Source organism: Cygnus olor, chromosome 1 (genome assembly GCF_009769625.2).
Source record: "Cygnus olor isolate bCygOlo1 chromosome 1, bCygOlo1.pri.v2, whole genome shotgun sequence".
Taxonomy (NCBI): Eukaryota; Metazoa; Chordata; class Aves; order Anseriformes; family Anatidae; genus Cygnus; species Cygnus olor.
Window position 1 is genome coordinate 129,802,914 of NC_049169.1, and position 25,359 is coordinate 129,828,272.

The 25,359-nt window shown below is 43.8% G+C and overlaps 1 protein-coding gene across 9 annotated transcripts in view; it reads left to right on the plus strand.

The window, feature by feature from the left end:
• GPM6B (glycoprotein M6B) overlaps window positions 1–25,359 on the plus strand; it is a 108,844-nt gene that overhangs the window by 58,986 nt on the left and 24,499 nt on the right. For 2 of the 9 annotated variants that reach the window (XM_040533353.1, XM_040533343.1), the window contains exon 1: window positions 19,840–19,915. The exons of 5 other annotated variants lie outside the window; for them this stretch is intronic. In XM_040533353.1, coding sequence (XP_040389287.1) covers window positions 19,855–19,915 — 61 coding nt within the window. In that variant the 5' untranslated portion in view covers window positions 19,840–19,854. Of the gene's footprint in view, window positions 1–19,755; window positions 19,916–25,359 lie in introns of those variants that run through there. 2 more of the 9 variants (XM_040533361.1, XM_040533371.1) reach the window with 2 other exon arrangements.

The following is a 25,359-nucleotide window of genomic DNA, read 5'->3' on the forward strand; positions in this document are numbered from 1 at the left end:
CAGAAACGCACCTCTAGCCATCACTGTATTTTAAAGAGCTGCTATTGTTGGGAGCCTTTTTGTTCTGTAACTGATGTTTAACCAAGAGGTACTAAGAGAGGTTCATTAATAGTAATTCAGGAATAGTTCAGTACCATCAAAGAAGAGTAATCGAATTGGATTCTATCCCTCAAATTCCTTTGTTGTTGTTGTTGTTGTTGCTGCTAAAATTTCACTTCTTTCTGTAAAGTACCTTCTCTGCTTTGCTGAAAACTCCCCTACGTTTCACATGGAAGGTCTCCTCTGCTAACTCCAAGGTGTGCCTGTAGGTCAGATATTTCTCTTTATAAACCGGCATATTGCAACCCATCTGGCCTTACAAAATTATCCATGAGTTTGCTACACTTTTCTGCAAATGGTGCTGTTTTCCAAACTTCTGTATGGAGGTGTGTGGAAGGAGAGCACAACTTCAAGTCCTCCTTTGCAGGTGTGTTGATGAGGAACCCCCAGTGAGGTGCTTAAGTAGTCTGGTTACTTCTGAGTAGCATCTTAAACTGGGGCTCTGTATGTGCCTTATGCTACTTACTGCTACTGTGTGAGAAGGTGAAGTAGTGAGACAAAATCTGGGCAAAATCTGACCATCTTTTATGGAAAAAGTACTTTCCATACTGACTTTGCTGAGGCTTTAGCTTGAATTAATCCTCTTTCTGTTTATTCATTTAAAAACAAACTTGCTCAAAAGCAATTCACCAAGTACACTGTGGTATGTAGCAACACGAGGCACATCTGTGTATGAGATGATCACTTCCTTGGTGATGCGCTATCCTTGAGTTTGGTGACTGGCTCTGAGATCAGCAGCGTGACTGAATTGCTGGCATTGTAATGCAGGGCTGGTCTGTGATGGTGCTTTTGGTGAATGTCTTAGATATTGCATACCAGGGGGGTCCCATTTTCCACTGGTAGCAAGACAACTTGCTCACCAGAGATAGTGAGAAGAAACCTACCCGGAAATTTGGGTATATTTATGTTGCTACACCTGCATTTGCGAGAAACAGAAATTTATCTTATAACAGGCAAAGGAATTAACTTTTCTTCATCCAATGAGAGAACTCAAAAACAGAGATTTCTGCAGCACAATGATCTTCCTGCCGTGGGACAGGTTTTTGTATCAGATACTTTGAACAGGCTGAAACTATGTGTAAGTAATGACTGCCTAAGCTGGCCTTGTGCTAGAAGGCCATATGTTCACTTGTGTAGACATGGTGAAGGCAGGCAAACAGCATCTGCAGTGCTTCTGGATCTGTCTCAGACCTGCTTACTCACTGCAGAGCACTTGATGAGGAAGGCAGCCCCAGTGCCAGCCACCTGAAGTAGCGCTGATGTTCTCTGATGATTCATGAATAGATATAACAATATGTGAATATTCATAGCCCATTGCTGCCAGCAGCATTTTGGCCCTATGGGTCCTCAGCCTGTCTGCTGGTCAGAGGCACCTGATCTGTAGAAGGTCTGCATCCTCGTGTAAAGGCTTGACCGTGCAGACCAGCCTGTGTATATGACATTGGCATGATAGGTAGTGTATAAGCAAGGACTTATCCTTACAGAAACAAGGGATCCACTCATCCTAAAGGTGTATGCCAAAGCCAGCACATGCATGTACCTCCGTCTGAGAAGGGACAGAGGGGTGTGCTTTATATATCTTCTATGTTCCACTTGTATTTTCCACATGCACCCCACAAATGAACTTTTCTGATCAATTGCAAGAAAAAATGAGGAGATTTTAGTTGTCTCAGTATTGCTGTGGGTTTAGTCCTTAATTTGATTATGTGCCCTTGTGCTGAAGAATATTTGTTAACCTTTCTGGTGTACTTTAGTTTCTTTCAATATCTTGAATTCTACTTGGATACTTTCAAAAGTGTTTGCACAACGTATGCATTTTCTGGGAGTAAGGGCAATAGCCACAGTCTGAAACAAGCATGTGGTGTTCTGCACTTGACATCCACGTTGTTATCCTGCAAGTTGGCACGCTCTGTGCTGTTACGCAAGGTTATCTTGTGTCAGAATAATAAAAGCTGAATGCACTAAAAGGCTGATAAGCCTGCCATGAAGGATCACATTGTTCACGTTCTTCTGTCTTAACATAACACCTGTTGCTTCACTGGCTGGTGCTGGTAGGGTTGTGTGCCTAGTAGTGAAAAATGTAACAAATAAATAAAGTAAAAAGGCATCTTTAAAGCAGTTCAGATCCTAGCCTTAGCAGCTTTGAATTTAATAGTGTCTCTGAGCCGCTCTTACACAAAAGGACTATGAGAAAGCAAGGCTGTTTTGAGCTTCTGCATATTAAAAATGGACAATGCCACTTTTCACTAATATTGCTTATAGCCTTGAAGGACCGAACATGAAAACAAGTGCTCCTTCTGTTGGCAGGTGGGAAGTTCGATCCCTTAAAATGCAAAATAAAAATAATAAAGTACGCTGGCGTGGGGATTCGGGGGGTCGCCTGCAAGGAGGGGAAAGAGACGAGGTCCCTGCAGCTGCTGGCAGCGTGCAGACACAAGCCATCAGCCTGCTCCCAGTGGGCCTGGCGCGCATGGGGGGAGACGGGAAGTTCAGCCCTGGTGCTGTGGCTCGGCACAATGATCCCCTTTCTGGGTGCCGGGGTCACAGCTGCTGTCTGGGGATTAGGCACAGAAGCGCTCTTCTTTTCGGGAGAACGAGGTTTCCTGGAGGATTAAGTAGGGGCTGGAAGCAGGGGGAGCTATCTGGGAGGGAGACAAAGGAAGGCAGCCAGCAGCACAGGCAGGCCACGGCCCTCGGGGGAGGAAGGCCGTCAACGAGAAAACAACTGCTGGTAGTTGCTGCTTTGGTGGGAGAGAGTCCAGTTTGGGGTCCTGAGGTGGTCGCATCGAGGGGAGAAGCCCACCATGGGTTGTGCAGAGCTGCTGGCTTACATGACTTGGAGTGTCATGTGGGAGGGGGACAAGATCAGGCAGAGCTCGGCCGCTTCCCCAAAGTTGCTGTTTTGCTCACCACTTCATGATCATTTTAGTCACTAATTTATAACTCAGAAATAGTGATCAGTGTGGTAACCGGATTCCCCATGTCAAGGTACTTTTGCACACACCATCTGCTCTGCTTTTTGTATTCTCCTTGGGGTTAGAGTGCTGTCAACATGTCTTCTGCATCTGGTGCATCCCCCTTCCCTTTTCCCTTCCCTTTTCCCTTCCCTTTTCCCTTCCCTTTTCCCTTCCCTTTTCCCTTCCCTTTTCCCTTCCCTTTTCCCTTCCCTTTTCCCTTCCCTTTTCCCTTCCCTTTTCCCTTCCCTTTTCCCTTCCTTTTCCCTTCCCTTTTCCCTTCCCTTTTCCCTTCCCTTTTCCCTTCCCTTTTCCCTTCCCTTTTCCCTTCCCTTTTCCCGTCCCTTTTCCCTTCCCTTTTCCCTCTCCTGCTATTTCACCTCTTGGATGCACACATTCCCTGGAAAGTATCAAGAATAATCCTTCTACCCACCTATAATGTGCCAGCACCCCTATTTTGTGTGGGAAGATCTTCTATATTTGAAGCCAGGGCCATCTGCTTAGTTCCAAAAAAAAAAATCCCCATAAGGTTTCTTGCAGTTTTCTGCAAGGGCAGTGGCCACAGTTCTTCTGTATAACTTTAAAAGGAAAATCCAACTCATCCTATAGTAATAATATTTGAAGCTTATCTCCTATTTATCACTTATCTCAGAAGTTGAGACTCATTTCACTTACTGGATCAAATTTCCCACAGTTGCCATATGCTGGTTATTTCTTTTTAGTGGCTTCACAATCCACTAATGTTTTTTTTAATCTGAAACAAATGGGCGCTGCGCATAATGTAGCACAGGGAAGGTGGAGGCAGAGGAGGCTCACAATGAGTGCATTCAAACTATGTAAAAATGTAAGTGGGGAAATTATGACTGTGTCAGTAGAACTTGTCAGAGGGGGGGGGTTAAGGAATATCATATAATAGCAAATCATTGGTATTTTGAAGGCAAAAGAATGAAACTTCTAAAAAGAAGCAGAATTCCAGAAAGACTCCAATGAGTAAGTATTTGGTAATTACCAGTGTTTAAATGTAATGTCATAGTCTCTAGCTGTCATCCCTGCTGCATGGGTATTTCCTAAGTGCAGGATGACTCTTAACCATCTCACTTTTAAACTCATGTTTCCAGTTGCCTCTGGATCTATTAAATCCTCTCTAAAAAAGGAACATTATAGAATAAACTGATAAGATAAAATATGCTGGTGTTCTAGCTGAAAGTGGTTCACGCTTCTGCTGTTGCATTTGGGAATATAAGCATAAATATACGGAAAGCAACACAAAAGCTATCATGAAAAGAAAATTGGTGAAAGCTTAGTAAAGGTGTAAGGTAGAAACACAACGTGTGTTGCTCACTTAAGTCCCTAGTCTATAATTTTGTTAGAACGAAATGCCAAAGAGTGCTCCCTTGCCAAGGAAGCAACTTCAGTCTTGTTTTGAATCACCAGTCCTTGTTGTGAAGAGTACTGTTCCCTGTCTGCATCTGGTGAATGGGGTTGGGATTTAACTAGAATGAAAAGCTTGGGAAATTTTCATAAAGCTTTAAGATTAATACATGAAAGAAAGAGAGGGCTTATCTAAAAATCCAGAGAAGTGTTACTGAAATGTTCCTTGGTCATAACCTGAACGTGGCTTTCCTGCTCCTGAAAGGAGCAGCACACGCAAATGGTAGCCTACTTTGTTTGTTCGGGTAATTTGGTGTATTTAAAGACACTTGTTGGACCTAATTGACCTCTGTAGCCTAGAGAGTTCATCTAGAAATATAGGCACATACTGTGAAAGATCAATAAAGTGGGTTCAGTGCTTGTGAAAGAAAATTTTCTGTCCTGGTTTATGCATTAGAAAGGATAATACACCTGTTCAACATTTGCGAAGCGTCTCAGCAAACACAAAAAAAAAGGCATTCTGTTTGGTTTATGTACTTCATTTTGCAAGACTGTGCCTTAGTGGTAGGTTTCCAAGCAAAAACATGCTTTCTCTTCTATTCTCACATGCACATCAACTATTCTGTATCGCAACAAAAGGTTAAAATTCAGGCTGAAATGTGGTGCAAAGAAGAGATGGAGGCAGAAATTCCTTCTATAACGCCTACTGTAGAGAGAACTTCTTCCCCCACACCTCTAAATTTAAGGTATACACCTGCACCGAGAAGCAAAGGCTTTTCAAAAAAGAAAATGACAAGTTGGGTAGTAGAAATTACAAATGTTTTAAGACGGAAATAGCTGCTTTTATGTCTTCTCTCTGTGTAGCAGTTCTGACTATCTGCTCACCTTTCGGTATGCAATTTACTTTTTTTCTGTGGGATTGCAGGGGGCTTATTTGCAGAGGATATTTATAACAGTGCTTCAGCTTGTAGAGGTGAAGAGTAGGGACCCTATATGTATTGGTAATAGGTATTTTGTGTCCTGAGGAAAAATCTTGAACAATAGCTACCATTTTGGAGCAGCATGTCTAACACTTCATCAGATGATTCAAAATTGTGGGAGAATTACATATGACTTTAGTTCTGTAGGGCATCTCACTTGTTTGATTGCTATATCTTGGATTAATGGCTTTTTTTGTGTGTTTGTTTTGTAGGAAGTCCCAAACCCTTCTTCTTTGAAACATTTAGCAGACATGAAATTTTGTCAGCATCCATGGTGATGTGACATTACAAGTATATTGTAGATAGGAAATAAAGAGGAGCAAGACTTTTGGAGAGAGAAGTGTTTCTGTGCTCTTAAGCATGCAGGCACTCAAGTCTTTCTGGAGTTGTTACACTTCAGAGCTACATATCTGTGAGGAAGCCACCCTGTAGTAGGGCACAGTATATTCCTCCCCTCCCCAGTGTGGGATCAGCCCCTGCAGTATGTCTGGGACCTGTGAAACTGCCTAGGCACTTGTCTCAAGTTCTGCCCAGCCCTGTGTAGGATGAAATGTGAGGAAGCACTTCCTTCTCTTCCTCACCCTGATCCATGCCAACTCACATCGCTGTCCCTGCAGTCCTCCAGACACCTGTAAGCCTGTGACACAACATCTAAAATTCACGTCAGCAGTGAGCACGACTAAGCCAGAAGAGAGAGAGTTATCGTCAGCACCATGGTACGCAGCCAGCAGCATAGGGCTTGCCTTGGTCTTGATGTGATCGGTGGCCCAGCTCCAGTACTTGGTGTTCCCAGCTCTCCAGCCTTGATTTTAAGGGGGTCTGTTATTCTATGGGGGCCCGATCCTCTGTCTCGGGACAGCTGTGAGAGTCCAGGGTGCTGTAACATATGGGTATGTGTCTGACTGAGTGCTGGGAGCTCTTGTATTTAGAGCAGAAATTTCAGACTTGCAAACTTCTACCATAACCTGAAAAGCCTGAAGATCATCTCTGCCTTAACTTGGTACCTTCAGCCAGATTCCCCCCGTGAGGGAAGTGTTTAGAAAGCAGTAAAAATAGTAACAATCCAGGAAGACAATTTTGTTAGGCTGAGTTAAAAGGACAGGAAGGGAAACGTGAGGGACTCATCCCACTTTGTAGCAAATCAATCTCTTTTTGAGTGCCAGTAGTTTGGGGGGTTGTTTTTGTGAGATTAATATAGAAGAACAGAAACTATTTCTGCCTGGAGGAGCAGGCATAGCATGTCCTGAACATTTTCCGTGGCTTTCTCTTCTCACTGAAAGCTGAAGCGTGAAGCATATTCTGAGATACTTGTATGTTGTTCACTTGCACAGAAGAAAATAGCAGTAGGTGGGATACTGGAAAAGTTAATAGCACTTACTCAATGTGGAGGTGATAAGATAGTTTTGTTTCTGCAAGATAGTGACTCATGATGTCAAAGTGAATGCGCTAAGCGTGGTTTTTATTTTAGCTTAGATATCGTACCTGTTGAGGTCTAAGAAAAAAGAAAAAGCAAGTGAATCTTTGGTAGGAGTAGCATCAGGGTTCAATACCCTGCAGTGATCTGACCTGTAAAAACCCATCCCATCACATGAGAATACAGAGGGTTCTTTCTGGGACTTTCTGAAAGGAAGAGTGGTGCCATTGTTTGTGGGGTGCTGTCTGGTGCCAGCGTGCCATGGCGGATGGCTGGATGTGTGGTATATTTATCAGTTGTCTGAATCTAGTGAATATGAAAAATAACTGGATTTTGAGAATATATCCTTGATTGGCAAAGTGTTGTGATCGAGTCCCTTTGGGGCATTTGCAACATGAAACGTGCTGTTTTACCCTGCTCTGTCTCCTTTTACTACTTTTCTTCTCTTCATCCCAACTGTCCTGATGAGAAGTTCCACAAGTAAGATTTATTATCTTATCATCATTGGAGGATTTTTTTTCTCAGTTTTCACTTTTCTGGACCTAAATTAAAAGTTATGAGACTATTTTACCTAAGGTTTAAGTTGATAAACCCTCTCCCCAAGAAGCCTAAAATCTCATTTCTGAGTTCACTGGACCTCTTTAGTGGGCACTTCTCTTGCTGCCTTTTTGTTACTTGTAAGAATTGTCATGGTGCAAGTACCTCCATTTGTAAATGGAGCTGAAAAATTTTTTATTTAACTCTCTGCCAGGCTGTCATGGCAGTCAATTGAACAACACTTCCAGAGGACCCATCTCAAAAAGAGTGTTTACAAATAAAGCTCTGCTCATCCTTCTATGAATGAGAAAACCCATCTCCACTTTGGTCTTTAATTCCTCTGTCTCCTGCAAAGGTGGCTTTATTACTCCGTCTGTTAATAAAGGCCTCTGAAATCCATCATAAATCCTTTCTCTTTTTGCTTTGTTTGAGGCCGTTCTGTGGTAGCATGAGGAGGTCTTGTCCACTATTTTGATACCAAGTTATGAAGTTTCTCACAGCTTGGAAAAATGTGTGTCCAGCACTTAGAGTCAATTCACAGGTGGTGGTAGAGAAATGCTGCCAAATAATGTGCAGTATTCTTCAACCAGATTTCTTTAACCACTTGGATCAGAAAGTCATCATCAACTCACTTGTGCCCCTGAGTGCAGCGACAATATTGTTGAAATGAATGTGTGTCTATTAGAGATGATGAAAAAGCTGACCAACGGGAAAAGCTCCAGGAACTCTTTGTTTCTGGTGGTAATAATCAGAAACACCTCTCCTACACCAGGTGATGTAAAAGCCACTGGGCTGGCATCCAACGGGAGGAAGCATGGCACTGCGGGGACCACTTGGCACATGAGCAGGTACAAATGGATGCTTGAGAGGGATCTGCTCGTGTGCAGACTGTTGAGTATCTTGAGCATTACCACTAAGGGAAGCAAGGAGGGGAGATGGACCCTAATTCTTAGGAAAACCTCCTGAAAAAACAGGAGAGTCTGAACAAAGAAGGCATTTCTTCTGTGAGACACTTTCAAAAGGCTGCATCCCAGGCTTCACAGGCTTTTTTTCTGAACAGTTTTTAGATCTACCTCACTTGCAAGATGCCTGGGATCTCATTGGCATTCTGATTTTCTGCTCTATTCTCATGTTGTTAGGGAGCGTGATTTTTGTTCTTAGCTGTGCCGCATATAGAAGATTACATAAATACCTTGGAAATCTTTTTTTTTTTTTTTAATGACCATGTAATCTGTAATCTTATGTCTTCCTCCTAGAGAAAATTCTGTTTCACATGGGAGAGGAGGAAAGCAGCCATGCTTCTTCATTACCAAGAAAGCCACCAACTGGCTGCCTAATCGCCCAGCTGTGTTAATGAGCCATCACAGCCAGACACAGAGCTGAGGTGGATCTGTTCCCCTGGCAGTTGTCTCCCAAGGATGTTTTGATATAGAAGTGCTTTGCCCTGTGCTGAATTAGCGTCATTTCCTTCTCCTTCCCCCTGCCCTGCTTCTCCTGGTAGATAGGTATTCAATTTCTAATTTGAAGCCGTTTCATAAAGGGGGTTGTGTCTGAGATTCAGGTCTGCTGTTCATAACCCTCAAGTTAAGCCAAAGGGTAACCCCAGGAGAGGGGTGGCTTTGTTTTCTCCCTGCAGTATCACAGTTTAATTTCTCGTAGAAAACTGGTATTTTCAGCAGCATGCCTGTGGTACAGGGGAAATTGAGCTGTGGGTACAGGAGCCCACGTGGCTTTATACTGGGCTGTGTGAATGTCTTTTAGCTCAGAAATCCTCGATGGCGGGGTCTGCCCCAATGCTTGGGGCACCTCCAGCGTGTGCTTTGGTGAGAGCATGGTTCTCACCAGATGATGTTGCTCTTTGCTACGTTGAAAGAGTGGCCTTCTTTTATTGTTGTTGGGGTTTTTTGTTTGTTTGTTTGTTTTCTGAAATGTATCAAATAATATAATTTGCTAAAAAGATTTTATCGGCTGCACTTCCTTCTTTTCAGAAAGAGTGAAAATTTGTTAAATATGCTTGCAAACCGGGAGAGGGGGAGGGATTAAAACTTCAAACAGCACTGCTAAAAACAGCCCGGGCTGCTTTTGTTTAGACTTTCAAAATGCAGCAGCTTAATGCCTCCATTGTACAGCGGGGGAAATATGCTAATTCGAAGCACATTTCCCATCAGAAGCCCTTTCAGCCGTGTCATCGCTGAGATATGAAGGATGATAAAAGCGGGGGGTGAGGGGAGGCCCCACATTACAGGCGTGCGGCCGTGCCCCATTGTGTGCGGGGCTGAATGGGGCTGACGAACCCGGTCACCCGTGAAGCCCCCTGGCTCGGGGGCCGGGTGGGTTCCCATGGGTGCCCGCTGCCCCCTGCCCTGCTGGGACCCCCCCGCTGGGGCAGCCTCACCTCCTCAGCCCAGCCTGGCTGCACGAAGAGAAAAGCGACCATCGGTGTTTGGCGTGTATTAAAAATCTATAAACGCTGCTCTTTTTAAACACTTGGTGGTATATATATCTAAAAGCTTAGCTTTTCCTTTTTCTTCCTCCCTAGAGTCATTAAGAGAGCTTTAAATTGCGGGTTTGGGCTCAGGTGTCTGATCCTGTTGGTTTGGAGCTGGGGTGACGCTCAGTTTACCCAGGAAGACTAAATTTGTTTTTCTTTCTAACAGGAGCTGCTGTTATTTTAAAGTAGAGAATTTGGGATTAAACAATCTCAAGGTTCTGGTAATGTTGCTATGATATTTGCTTGGAAACGGTTTGAAATGGCAATGAGATTTTTAGCTCTAGCTGTTTGTTTGGCTCTATAAACCTGCCGTATACTAATGGTGAATTAAACCAAGAAAATGGGCTTTTGATTGCATTTGCAATCTGGTGATGTTCCATCTGCAATAGAAATATATGCTACGATCAAAGAAACAATTAGTTTAAATACTGCTGAGGACCACGGCTGAAATTATTTCCTTAGAAATACTTTTAAAGTGGAGGTTGGTCTTCAGTCTCTTAGCTATATTGCTAAACTTGTGAACAGGCAGATGGGACTGGTTGATTTTGGTTATGCTTAAGAAGCTGAGATCTTTTTCTGCAGCCTGTGGGCAAGCCTGTGAACTGCATTGAGGAGGAGACCTCTGTCCCTGTTGAGCAACCTGCCTTTGGTCACCTCCAGGACAGTGGGCGCACACTCGCCAGAGTACGTTTTCTGATACAGAAACACGGTTTCTCCTGCAGACCAAAGAGAACATCTTAGCCAGAGGCCTGTCTGTTGTTTCTGCCTTGTGCTTTTCTCCATTTTTTCAAGTATTTTTTTTTCTGTATAGACATCCCTTTTCCCTTTGGCTGGTCCCTTAGCTCCATCCTTTTCCTCTCCAAATGGCGCAGAGCAGTGGAGCAGATGATGGCACTTTGGGAGTCAGGAGTGGTGATAGAGAGATGTATGATGTGTCTATAGTACTACTGAGAGCAAAAATACTCAAGTGCCACTTTGTATCACTAACGCAAGGGTCTCCAGAGCAGACACATGATGATGATGCTTAGTGTTTACACTTGGGAAGCTCTGAGTGCAAGAGAGTCCATTACAAATGTGCTGAAACCTACAGAACAGAAATAAAGTGGGATGGAAATGACGCGAGGAACAGGTCGAGAAAACTAGATGCTAAATGAATTTCACTCTGACTCACGACAAAGTGCTGAAATTATGGTGTTGAGCTGCTTAAACCAAATGAATGTTGTGTTTGGAAAGAAATTGGAAAGCAGGGATGTGACTAGGCAGTGTCAGGGCAGGGTCTCTCAGAAGAGGGTCTGGGTGGTTTTTGGAAGGGCCCAGTGCAGCAGGACCCGAGGATCTGGAGTCAGGGATCCACCCCCAGCTCATTTTGGAGGAGCTGCTCCTCTGTGGGCTGCAGAGGGAGCCTGGCCATGTGAGGCCACCACTGGCCTTTGTGTCAGCCCACCTTTGTGTCAAGCTTTGAAACATCCCAAGGCTGTGGGGAATGGCCAGGCCGCAGGGCAGCTCCGCCGCTAGGCCACCCAGAGGCCACCAGCTCACCATGCCTAAAAACGAGGGGAGACAAAGTGTTGGAAATGTAAACTGTGGGGAATAATCCTGTCTTGGCAAAGGGATTTTGCTTGACAGCCTCTCTGGGAATTCAGGCTGAGAGCTGCTACTTTGTCCTTAGCTCACCCTATAGCTCTTTTGTCTCGGAGCCCTCTTTGTATGCAGGATCACCCACCGCTGAGATTCGGCAAAATGGAGGCATGACATGATCCAGACGGAGCCCCAAACGCACTCCTTGTTGGCAGGTTAAGTCCTGCGCTGTTTATGAGGTCGAGGGTGGGTGTTTTTTTCATTACGCCGAGCTCTCCGAGTGCACACTTAACTTTCTGAGCGCGCCAGTGAAAGCCCTGTTAAACACTTCAGGGGCTGCCGTTTGTTGCCCACCAGCGGCTGTCTCGAAGGCTTTGTGGAGCACAGAAAGAGCCCTCGCATTATACATGACCGGGCTCCCAATTCGGGGCCGCTAGAAAGAAGGGATTGGGAAAGCAGGGCTGGTTGGGGTTGCCTGGCACATATTTAGCGGATGAGTTAATTGGACACCCTCAAAGTGGTACTTGTTAATGTCCTACCGCTCTCCTAATGAGGATATCTGCACTCGCAAAGAGTGTGGCGATTAATTGGGAAGACTTTAGTTGGCGTCTTAACCGAGGGCTTCATGACCAGTGTCTTGTATGAGAACAGAAGATATATTTGCAATTCAACAGGCTGTCCATGGCCACAAAACATAACTGGCCAGGATCCCAAAGTACAGTTTAATTACACTGGAATGGGAATTTTCAGTAGCAGCAACACAGCTATGGTAAGTGACTTACAAGATGCTGAAACTTTAGACACTGAATACCTCATACCAGACATTATTTTAATGCTTTACTTTATGTCAACATTTTGACTGCTGGATTAGGTGCATTTTTCTAAAACATTGACATGTGACTGCCCAATAATCCATGAATGTCTTGGAGTGAGGAGTGGCTGAGTGTTGGTGGGGCCAGTCTCAGCCCGGGATGCTGAGGTGAGCACGCGGCAGGGGCTCTCAGTCAGTGCTCTCACCTTATGGCTCAGCTCTGCCACAAACTCCGGTCTGACTTGGGATCACACAGTCCTCTCTGTCTCTGCCTGGAGCAAGAGAAGCAAAGAAGTCCTACACAGGGGGGGAGCAGGGACCTCTATTGGTGCTCTCCAGCCTTTATGTGGACGAGACTGGGGAAATGTGATGTTGCTTGGTTGTGCATTCACTGTCAAGTGTAATACCTCCTGCATGGCTCTGTAAATTAATTTTTGCTCTTCATTGTGGTTCTAATGATAGTGATAAGGTTTTCTGCTCAACAGAAATGTGCACAATCATGTGCATGTTTTCTTCATGCATGTATGTATACACATACATATGGTTTCTGCATACACACATATCTATATGAATCCTGCATACTATCCCTCAGGAAATTCAGGAGGCCACTTCACCTCAGTCTCTCCCACACCCCTCCAATGTGGGGTATGTTTTATAATGAGTGCCTCTGTTTCTTTCTGGGGAGCAGCCGGGTTTTGTGCTCCTTTATACTTCTCTGCTTTTTCAACGCTTTGTGAAAAGACTGGACTGAGGCCAAGACTGAAGAACAAAACGAGCACTGAATAGATGAGAGATTGTAGGTGGGATGCTGAAGTCTATGCAAAGAGTGGGAGGGCAATTTTCAAAATCAGAACTGGATGTAAAGTTAACACAGGATTGTCTGATGAAATCCAACTTTGCGGAGCAGAAGAATAAGTTTGTGTCAAGGCTGAACTCAGTGAAGTTTCAATTTATTTATAGATAGATAGTGGAAAAAAAATCAACTCATAGCCTCCCAATACTGATTCTGTTGCAAACTTTTGTGTTTTGAGACTAAGCAGTTTATTAGTGGGAATGTGTTATAATGACACCTATGCTGCCTTCTACAACTCCAGTAGAAATAGCTCTTCTACATGCACAAGAGACATTAATGTAGGTATGGTAGCAAGTGTGACTTAAGCATCTACAATGTTATTTCAGTATGTCCAAATATTAATGAATTCTCATTAGTCTTCTGAGATGGCAGCAGGATTTGGCAACAGTATTGAAGGAAAGGGTTCACAGCAAAAGAGGAGTAGGTTGGATTGTCCTCAAGGCACAGAATTAAGGGGGTGAAGACAAAGGATGCGAGTGTATCAGTTTCCTGCTGCACTGCAGCATTTCTGCTGCTGAATGCATGGCTCAAGGCAGAGGGATAAAGAAGCAAAAATGACAGCTGAGAACCCCCCCCTCTGTTGTGAAGGTGACAGAGAGCACGAAAAAGGTGAGATGTGTGCCAAAATAAAGAACCTAGCCCTCAAAATGAGGGAGGAATCATAAAAGTGTTTGAAGCACCACTGAAGGGCTTCATATATTAGTTATGTGTGTGAGGATGTTGCTGCTGCATGAATGGAAAATATATGTATGATTGAATAACTCAAAGCCTGGGTTTGCTGCCTAATTTTAAATTTAAAGCATTTGAAACCTGCCATACATTACACTTGTAGGAAACTCTGCATGCTGCCATGAAATTGTTGAGCTGGAGGAGAAGCCGAAGATGACTGTCAGGGCTAGTGTTCTGAATGGTGCGTGCTGAATGAAAGCGGCTTCAGAAAGAAATATTGGGTTGTCTTTGCTTTTGTTTTTTTCATAGTCTTTGTCATCCCCAGGTGGTGTCTGCTGAATCCCGGAAATGCGTGAGAGTAAGGATGTGACTGCACTTGTTTTCACTGTTTGAAGGATGTGAGTGACTATGAGGCGATACCTGCCCAGCCTGTAATACAATTTGAATGTCTATTACAGCGGGCAGTATGTGCAGCCAGAGTCTCTCATCTCTTCAGAATATCCATTACATTTCTGTCTACTGGTTTTAAAAGTCCCATAGGAGAGAAGATTTCATTGCTTCCTTTAGAGGCTTGTTTGATGTCAGGAAGTTTGCCTGAAATTTAGTCAGAGTTTTCCCTTTCAACTGCATCCTCTTTTAATTATGTTAAAGTGGTTTTTCCCTTCTTAATATTTATTTATATTCTGTATATGAAGGATTTTCCTACTTTCTCTTAATTTTTCATTGAACTGTTTCTACATCTCTGCGCTCTTCCAGCTGTTGTGTAAATAGGCTCCAGTTTGTCAGCATGGTTCTGGCTCTGGCTTGCCAAGAGCGTGGTGCTGCTCCAGGCACTTATGCACCAGAGGAGTGCAGGAGGTGATGTTACTTCCAGGTTAATTTCAAATGTAGCCTTTTTTATTTGTACTGCTTTTCCCCAAAAGTCTTCAGTGTGGTTGAGATTCCCATGTTCTGTCTCTCAGGGTTCTGAATTATTTTTTCCAGTCTGTTTTCAAATGCCTACAGTTCTTACTCCCCCTCCCAACAACCCCCCCACCCCCCCAAAAAAAAAAAAAAAAAAGAGTATTAAAGCCATTACTTTGGATAAAGAAATAATAACTAGCAAATATCTATCATTTTTTAAATACTTACATGTTATTGCCTGCCTCTCATAAGCAGAAATGGATTTTCCTGCTGCTTATAAGAACATCTACTTTTGCTTTCGTTTTGACCTTGATTACAGCTCTTTGGGCTTTTGTCTTTGGTAGCTTTCACATCTCTGCCGTTTGATTTTTTTTTTTTTTTGAGACTAGGTCTTGAGACTGTCCAAGGCTTAGCTACTGGAAAAGCCATTTAGAACCACCTATTCAATCTTTATGGTATTCTTTTTTCCCTTATGTTCCAAATAAAGCCATCCGTCTGTGTTCTGGTTCAGGCAGTTTCCTGCCTGTGATTCTCCCCAGTGGCGATGATTGCAATGGGCCAAAGCTGCAGTCCAGCTGGAAGCTAGCGGGCCAGCCAGAGAAATGCATGAAACCCAACAACTGAACAACGTCTCCTTTGCCTGCCTGCTTGCTGCCAGGCATTTAACTTGGCAGCAGTCATTGCCATCTTCACGTGGCTTCATGAAGGAGGTCGCAGGACTGGCACTTTCACACTGTTAAGCTTCACTCATCCTCCTGGGCCACCTGCATCAGTGAACTCAGCATTTCCTTAGGTTGCAAAGATAACTACTCTCCAGGCTTAAGCCTTCAGTTTTGCTCCTACACAGAAATCCAAGACTGAGATCCGTAAACTGCAGTCCAGGCTCATATTTTTTTAATAGTCTGTATTTTGTGATGTGGTAAAAGTGCAGTTTTTTTCCACCATTATTTGTTCATGAGATCACTAATTAGGATTTCATTTTCCTAGTAATCTAATATGTCTGAAGAATGGGTCCCAGACTTTTTTTTTAAGTAGTTGCCAGGTACATGACTGCTGCACAACTAAAAGCCTGTTTTCATGCTTTAATTTCATCCACATGGAAAATTTGCTGGCTTTTGCATAAGCATTCAGAGTGGGTTTTATACTCGAGCCTAGGTAACAGCTCTAAAACAGGTCTGATCATGAGCAGTTACACTGAGATGCACCGAGTGGCTGTATGTGTATTTGTTCCTTCTCTTGAATATTTTTGCATATTTTCTAAAACATGCACGCTACAAGTTGTCTTTAAAATTAGTTTTTTGGAATACGTCAGTGTAGTCTGAGGAACAGCCTCTGAATTTTAACTTCAGAATCTCAAATCTTATAGGATGATCTGAAATTGTTCTTGAACTATCTGGGAACACTCTTTATTACAGCTCTGTGAAGGCTTTGTAGAAATGGCAAAAAATGTGCTCATCTCCTTAAACCTCCTGAAGAATTTTCCCTAGCTTATGATAGAGCTCTTTAGCCTTCAGGAATGTAAACTAGATTCAGTGACATTAAAGATAGATGTTTGACAGAATTGACACATGAATGGAATTAGATTTTTAATATCATTTTAACCCATGCAATTGTAGTGCTTTACTTGACTGAGCAAAATGATTAAATGTGTTTTTTTATTTTTTTATTTTTTTAAGCTAGATAAAATAGATTAAAACCTCTTTAATTCTATTTTGTAGTGAATGTCACTTGGTCTGCAGTGCCTTCACATGTTTTGCTCCATTGCTGTTCTTCATGGGGTCTGGCTGTGCGTTTTAGCTGTGTTGTCTGTTAGGATTCTGAATGATTTTCCCCAAGGACATGTGCTTTAGCAGCAGAATCCCTTACTGCTCTGCCCTCTTCTCATTTTCGTTTTTATTTTGGTCTGCAAACAAAATGCTGGGCTGAACTCCTAAAATGTAACTAGTCAACTTTCCTGGTCACTGGTTATCTAAATCAGCCCGATCAGTACAGCAGGTTTTTGCTAAGTATCAGTCTTTAAAATTTTTGTTTGTTTGTTTTTGTAATTTTCTACCTTTGTGTCATTGTCTTTTGCCATTTTGTCATAGGCATAGACTTGATGTCTCCTGGTTTGATCACGCATTATGAGAATGGTATATCTGGTTTGGAGAGGGGGTGATGAAGGAGAGAACTTGCTGAGATTAACACGTGATGTGCAAGACCCACACGTGTTAGCACTGGAGGAAATAGCCTATGGTTTGTTCTAACTGTTGTGCTTACCAATGAGGGGACAAGGAGCAAGATTAAGAAATGACTTATGATGATAAGTACATAAAACCCATCACACATTCCAGCAACCTGGAAAGCAGTAAACAGTGGGGGAGAACAGTGCGGTCATGCATCACTTAGAGCTTTTAGAGGATGATTTAGTAGAATTAATGCTTCCGAATAGTTTAGGTTTATGGCCTCTGAAGTCTTCATTTCAAGATCTTGTGTAGTTTTGGTACCGTGCACTTACTTCTGCATTACTTGTTTTTTGTTGAAGGGGTTATCCTAAGAGAAAGTAGGGGAAAATATTCTCCTGGCTTCTTAGTTCTGTCATCATTAAAAAGTCCTGAGCCTGCCCAACAAAATCTGCTTGCCAGAGGGAAAGCATGCAGTTGTTTGAAGGAGTAGGTGTCACTGACAGAGAGAAAGGGGTTTGGTAAAGGGTTTCTTTCAAGGACAGAACCAAAGATTCCGTTGAATGTATTTTCTGTTTAAAGAAAGGAAGTTCCAGGTGACAGTTGTATTTTCTGTGCATTTATACTACTTCAGTGTATTAACATTATAACACTCAGATTAGTTTCTGAACAGGGTTTTTGTAACCTTGGGTAGTCAGAAGTGAGGTTTCAATCCTTTAATTATTTTACCTTCTAAAGTGAGTGAAGGTCATTAACAAACTGAGGTATAGCCTGTCACAGTTGTGAGCTTCCAGAAGCACAGACTGAATGATGAGAAGTTCCAAGCAAGGAATTTCAGTGTCAGGAACAGTCAATTGTTTTGATCAATGGCTAAAATCAATGTGACTTTCAGCAAGTAGGGTGTGTTCACTATGTATTTTCAATCTTACTGATGGTAAATGGTAGGAAGAAACACACTATATAGAAGATTTACTTTGCATAATCATTATCCCAAATTCTTTTTCCTTTCTGACTGCAGAATTTGAAAAACATTTAGTAATGGTTAGAACAACGTAGCAAACATGTCACCTATGGTTTCACCATTCGGCTGCTTCCTTGAAGGAGAATGTTTGCATTACATGGTCTCGCTGGGGCCAGGATTTTGGTGTGTATGGACTGCTATGTGTGTGTTATAGCAGGCTGGTGAAATAAGCCTTGCACCTGGGGTGAGGTTTCTGGTGGGGCTGCTGATTTGATTGCCTGCAGGAGCCTTGCACATGGGTTCCTGTGGAAACTTCATCTCCTCTACAAATTAGGTTCATCCTGCTCATAAGACGTTCTGCTGAGATGTGAGCTTCAAGCACAGGCTCTTCCTGGACTCCAAGAAAGTTTTTTAGGCAAATGCCTGGCATCAAGTTTTGGTGCTGTGCTATGAAGTCTTAGGATGGGTGAGGAGCACAAGACCTCTTGGCAATGGGGTTGGGGCATGCTGCACTTGTTACTTTGCTTTGGGCATTACTGCTCAGCTGCTGCTGTGGTGACACTGGTGAGGGAGGAGAGATTTGTGCACTGGTTTCTTGCAAAAGAAGGGAACTTTCTCTAAAGGGTCTGAGGTTTTTTGTGCTTTTCACTAGACATCTATAGAAATAAAAATGCACAGCAAAATTGTGGGTGTAGTAACTTCAGTCAGAAAAGGCTGAATTGCAGCTACAAATCCTTGGCCTGCTTCCCTCTTCCCACTCTCTTGGTTGAATCCGCTATATGGAACATGCAGCGTGTAGGTTTTAACATCTTCAGCATTTGCTGAATCTTCTTGGCGCTTTTGCAGCCTGCAGGATCTGCTGCAGGGGCTCTACAGTGCTGAAACCTGCCAGCTAGCAAAAAGTCCATCGCTCCTTGGTTGCTCCATCACCCTGCAGGCAGCGAGGGGTACATTTGGGTACAGCCACCCTGTGCAGCGTGGCATACCGTGGGGCCACTGAGACGAGCAGAGTGGTGGGCAAGGTTCATGAGCCTCAGTACGGTGCCTTGGATGTGTCGGCTTGGGATTTGGAGGCTGAGTAACACCCCTGTGCACGTTGGCTCCCCCGAGCAGGCTGGGGAACACCTGAAGTGGCCCCGTGTGGAGCAGCACAGCTGCAGCCTGGTTTTGCTGCATGCAGAGCCAGTTTGGTGCCGTGCCACGGGCTGTGCTGCATGGAGGGCAGGCATCGCACCCAGCCTTCGCGGCGACGATGCACTCATTTCTGTGCGTAGCTTTAGGTCTCGAATGGCAGGCATACTTTTATAACCCCAAGCCATGGTCTTTTTTTTAACATTTCATCCTTTACACTATTGCACACACATTTTAGGTCACTTTAGCTTGTCTCCTTTCTGCCTGCTGTGATTTTTATGTTTTTTTTTTTTTTTTTTTTTTTTTTTTTCCATTGTGCTCACGAGTCAGAGAAAGAATTTAGATTTTCCTTACAGATACAGGCGCCCTTGCTCATACTCCTCTTCCCTACATGCTTTTGCCTCGTGTGAGCGGGACTCGCTCGGCCAGGGGAGCAAACAAGCGGCACCGACCCCTCGCCCCCCATCCCTTGCGAGGGCAGGGGGCGTGCGGAATAAATCAAAATGCGCGGCGTGGCGACATGGTCCCACGGGAAAGCGAGCCCTGTGGCCGTGCCCCGGCCTGCGCTCCCCTCCAAGGCGACGGGGGGGGCTCCTTTCTTCCTCACCCTCCTCTCCCCTCCCCATCGCTCGCCGCAGGGGAGCGGTTCCCCTATGCCGGGGAGCGGGGAAGGGGTGCAGGGGGCTCTCTTATAGCCGGGGCCGGCGGTGACGTACGGTGGAGCGGTGGCTGGCACGGTGCCGGGCGGGCCAGTGAGCAGAGCGAAATCGAAGCTGACAAGAGTCTGGGCGATGTGGAAGGGGCTGTGATCCACGGGAGGGAGAACAGAGGCGCTCCGTCACCGCCGCCCTCAATAGGAGACGGAAGGGAGCGCGAAAGGAGGCGAGGAGAAAGAGCCTGTGCCGGGGGGGCGGGGGGGGCAGCATTTTTGGTGGATGGTATGAAGCCAGCCATGGAAACTGCAGCGGAGGAAAATGCAGAACAAAGCCAAGAGAAAAAAGGTACCCGGGGGTCGAACAATAGCCTGTTTAAATCCGTTCACTGAGGGCGCTGAGAGAGGTTCAGGCCAGTTGGGTCACTTTTCAGAAGGGCTCTCAAGAAACCCTTAGCGCATCTGCTGGCTCGGCAGCGCGGCGATGGAGCGGCGGTCTGTCCGTCTGTCCGAGCGTATGGTTGCTCTGAGCCTTTCCTGAGCGGACCAGAAACGATTTCTTCTGTAAAAGAAGTCTTGTCATTGCTGCGTCCCTGATAGGCTTTGGTGAATTTGGTTTGGAGGGAGCATGTGGCTATGTGTTTGCGTGTCCTTTTCGGAGCCGAAACCCGGCGTTTCCACCGAGACCTGCCGTGTAGCGGGGCTTGGCAGTGCGGGAGACCTTGGCTATAGGAACATACAGGAGACTCCAGTATCGCACAACCTTCCTGTAGCTAGCTTGCTACTCTTAATTTTAAATTCCTTTTCATTTTCTGTGGTGTCTTCTGGCAGATTTTGTTCATGTGGAGATCTGCCTGCTCTCTGGAAATGGAGAATAGTGCCATGAGTTTCACAGTGTTAGGTTTCGGGATGTGTTTAACCACTGAGAATTGCTATTTAATGGAGAAAACAAGCCGGTGGTAGCCGTTGTGCAGCAGGGAGGTGGCAGTGCATGGGAGAGGTGCTTCGCTCATCCCAGCGGTACAGGTGATGCTTTTGGTCTGGAGGGCTCAACTTCAGGGGGTAGATGCAGCCACCCAGGGACCATTTTATTCCTGCATCACGTAATTTGTGCCAAATAAATCTCTCCTTATAGTGTAGCAGGCTATGGTACAAGTCATAGCAACAAGCTTTTTGCTAAATAATACAAAATTAGTAAAATTTCCACTGCCTTTTTACATGATTCATGCTATTCATGCTATGTTGTGTGCTGTTTGTAAGCAATTTGAGTATCTCATAGGCATATACAGCTGACACACAACTAATAGGTTTCACTGAGAAAATCGTTTCATTTATTGTTAAACTGTTCAGATACGAACGTAATGATAAATCTGATACCTTTCAGTACCAGATTCTGTTTTGCTGCTTTGAACCTGATCCCTCCTACATACTTTGTATAATTCAAACCTAGCTTCAGTTTCAAGTAAATGAAATTTGTCAAGTGATTAGACAGAGTACTATATAATCCCTTAGGGATTTCACAAAAGGAGTTCCACTGATGAGAGATTAAACTCTGAAAACCATTAGTGTATGTGGGCAGTAACCCACCTCGCTGCAGTTTTTGAGTAATTAATATACAAAATGTCCTAAATACCTTGGCTATTAAACCACCTGGAGCTCATAGATAATTCTTCAAAAACTCCAGTGATTTCTTTTCTTATGACTGATGAGTTTTTTTTAAACTGTTAGAACTCACAACAATAGAAACCAAAGTTATCTTTATGTGTTAGCAGCTGTGCAAAACAAAATGTGTTGCTGAGAGTGTTTAGGATGAGTTTATAGTTTCTCCTTTTATTTTGGCAAGGGTGAAAGCACAACATGTAGAACATTAAATCTGTTACCAAGTCAAGGTGGTTGATCTGTTGTTTTCGTAGGATGCAGCCCGGGGAATTTCCTATCTTAATTTCACCACAATTTCCTGGCTTTTCTGTGATAATTTCATACTTTGGCTATGTTACATAGGTATGTTTATGTAGCACTTCAGGGCTTTGTTCATGACAGTTCCTTAATTTCTGAAAGTAACACATGGTCTCCCACATTATGCTCTTTATTTCCATTCAGTTAACTTCCAAATATGTTTCACAGCGAATTAAAATGGAGAAAGCTGAAACAGTCGATGCTACTTTTAGTTTCAGTAGCAAAATAGCCCAGGTCCCCATGAGAAGTTACTGCCATGAAGTGCTTGCCGATGGAGGAGGCATATTCGGGTTTGCTAGGCTTTTGAGGGGCAGATGTTCCAGCACGCTAAGACTGCGTAGTCCAGCCGGGTTTCAGATGGGCTCAGCAGGCATCAGGTGCCCCGGGGAAATGGCAGGCTTCTGCAAAAGGGCTTTTTCACCAGCAGCCCTTGTGGTGAAAAACGGGCTTTTTCTTTGTGTGGAGAAACTTCCTGGAAAATGTTGCTTTGTTTGGATGTGCAAAACAGCAACTGACCTCTTCAAAAGGGGACTGGATCTCCTGACTGAAAGGCTTGCAAGGCTGGCAACACCTCCTTCTTCCTCTTAGATCACACCTGACCTTACTGCAATAACTGCCCTTTATGAAAAGCCCTAAGCCCAGTGGTTGCAAGGCAACTATGGCAGCTTGGAGCAATGGAAGAGCTGTCACACAGTATTTTAACCGTTCCTTCCAGAAATGAATGGCAAAGTCCAAGGAGATGTCGTTATTGCTAATACTGAGCAAGAAAAGATCCCGAGCACTTCACATTGGATATTCAGGTCCACATGCAGGGTGCTTTGCACTGCCAAATGCAAATACTTTGAGGAAATGAGGATACGATTGCACGCTATCTATGTAAACTCCTGTACTCCGGAGGGGAACAGAGGGGAACAAAACCACCCAGACACTGAGGCTGTGCAGCCAGGTCTGCTTTGAGTTCGAGCACCTCATACAGTCACAACTGGAGAGAGGTGCCACGTAGGTACCGGTTTGCGTTTCCCATCCCTGTGGCAAATGTGGAAGGCCTGCTATTTTGGATTGCAGTATAATTGAGACAATTTACGCAAGCTAATGTGCTTTATGAATATCTACAGTCTGGTAAATGAAAAAGATTGATCTTATTTACATTTCCAAAGTTTGCTGAATTGTATGTGAATTCCAGCTTTGTATTTTAATAAGGTTTTTTGCAAGTCCCCTGCCTGATTCAGGCAATGATACTGCCCAGCTGTTGGATTCAGTGCTTATCAGGCATTTGTTCCTCTGCACCCAGATGAGTGGCTGCTGCCCCAGTTTTTTAATTGGAAATGGAACAACGCCCATGTTGATGGAGATAAGAAGCAAGTCAGCTTTACATTGCATATCAGCAGCCCTTAGCAGAGAACACCATGAGCACACTCAAGCAAAATGTTTAGCAGATCCTTTACAGGGCTGCAGGACAGATTGGATGCCTTTTAAAGATGAAGGTTTACAAATTATTACAAATGACAGGGCTTATCTTGCAGGCATTAAATTAAATCAAAACGTGAGGACTGGGCAGGCAGATTTACTGAGGTGGAATAAATAAGAAAAACGAAATGCCTTTTTGCATCAGCAGTGAGTGATATAGATCCTGATACACATCAACAGAGACAAGAAGTTCCCCTTTTCATTTAACTAAGAGGAATATTACGAAGCTGCAAAATTCCCCCCAACACACGCCAAAAAGAGAAAAAACAAACAAACAAAAATAACCAATCAAAAAGAGCTGTGGATGGCCACAGTGAATTTACCATTTACACATGGAAGAAAGCTGTTATATTTGGAATTGGTTTCCTTGTAAGGATGCATACTATGTACAAATTGCATTTGCTATACTTAGGAATAATGAAAACCAACCTGAACAGCTGTGTCAGTGGTTCATTTTAATTGGCTGTTGCCTAATAAGATACTCCCTGAAAGACAACCTTGTGCACAGGAATGGCTGTGATCTGCGATCATTATATTCATGATAATACAAAAGAATATTTCCAATATTAAACTCTAACTAGGTAAGTATGTGCTAGTCAACAGCATGAAGAAAATACTTCTCTTAAACACAACTGTGCAACTGTGTTTGCAGTATGAACAGAGATGCTAAGGTGTGACTTGAGAAAGGTCTGAATTAACATGCAGTTTATTGCACTTTTAGTGACGTTCTTTTTGTGAAATGAACTTATGACATTTTGATGCATCACCAACAGATGCATTTTTCATTACAGCAAATTGAAAAAAATCATATTTTTTACATACGTTATAGTTATTAGCCAAAGTTTTCAAGTGCACTGCATGAGCTTAGCATTAGGGGATACTTTCAGAGCTATCAAGCCATTTAAAGTTTTTTAGTATGCTGCGTATTTTTTCCTGTTTCAAACAGTTTATTGGTGTTTCAGATCTCTAGAAAATAATAACTGCTTTAGTATAAGTCCCTGAAAAATATAACTGTAGAAAGAGGTCCAGCCCAGGGAGAATCTGGGACACACTATATTCTGGGGATAATAATTTGGCAGGCTTAGTGATTTAGGTTTTAATGAGTATGATTTGGCTTCTAAATAGGAGGGGGTTGAAAAACGCTCAGAAACTGTACTCATACTTGCCTGAATGACCTCATGAAAGCAGAAAACCTAGACATATGTGCCACAGGATATGGTAACAGGGAAAGAAACCCAGATGGCGATGTCTGTGGACAATAGACTGCAGGAGGAGAGGGGAGCAGAGTGGTTGGAGAGGGGAGCCATATTCTGTTTCTCCAGCCTTTCCCCGTTTTCTGACCAGCCCTGCTGCTGGTGCAGTATATATCACCAGGCTGTCAGATCATAAATGACCCAGCGATAACCCCCTCTTTGCTCCCATGGACCACACACTGCTTCGTTGGCTGCCGCAGGTGAAAGTCCAAACTGTTTGTTTCCCCTAAAGCCATATGCTAGAGACAGCAAGCATGAGGACATTGGACACCACAAATTTTATTGCAGGCATGTGAGATGATTCATCCAAAATGTATGTAGAACGCCCCAGTCGCCATCAGCGTGTCTGCTGTGTGACACACAAACACTGTCGGTCCTGTAGCTGCTGGCTCTGTGTGGGATCCGGCACAGGATGCCTTAACGAGCACGGCTGTGCACAGAGAGCGTCGTCACCTACACCCAGAAATGCAACTTGTATCGTTAGTTCCTCAAAAAACAAAACAAAAAATATATATAAAGCAGTCATCATCTGAATTTTTGGGGAACAGAGTTAAAATTCCTTTTTTCTGTGCTGTGTGTGGTGGTTGTTACACCACTGAAGCCTATGGGGCTTCTGACTTGGTGGTGATTTAGCACGGATGGTCCTGTGTGGTGCCCAGAGAAGTCACCAGAAGATACTCTCTGGCTTCAGGAGTCATGTCATGCGTGCAGTGAAGGCCATAAAGTGGCCAGCTGCTAAGTGTCTCTTTGCAGAGCAATGGAAAAACTGAGATTCTTCATGCAATTTGAACCACCGCCCTATGAAAGGAGCCCTGTTTTTGCAAAGCCAGAAATGACTAATTAAAAAAAAATAAATTATTTTCACTTACAGAAATGATGCTGCAAAGTTTGCGTGCTAACTCCACGTTTCAGTGTTTGATGCTGGTCCCACAGTAGGCAGTGACTGTGCCAGCATCTGCTGCTTTCAGCAAGTGGTTTTTGTAGATGCCACAAGAGAAATCTCAAATTGTGGGTTCTGGCCTAGCCAGATAAGACCTTTGTGGTGCCAAGGATGTGATCTAAATGCTCCTGCAAAGCAATTGAATTTTTTTTTCTTCTCAGAAGTTTTGCCAGCTGG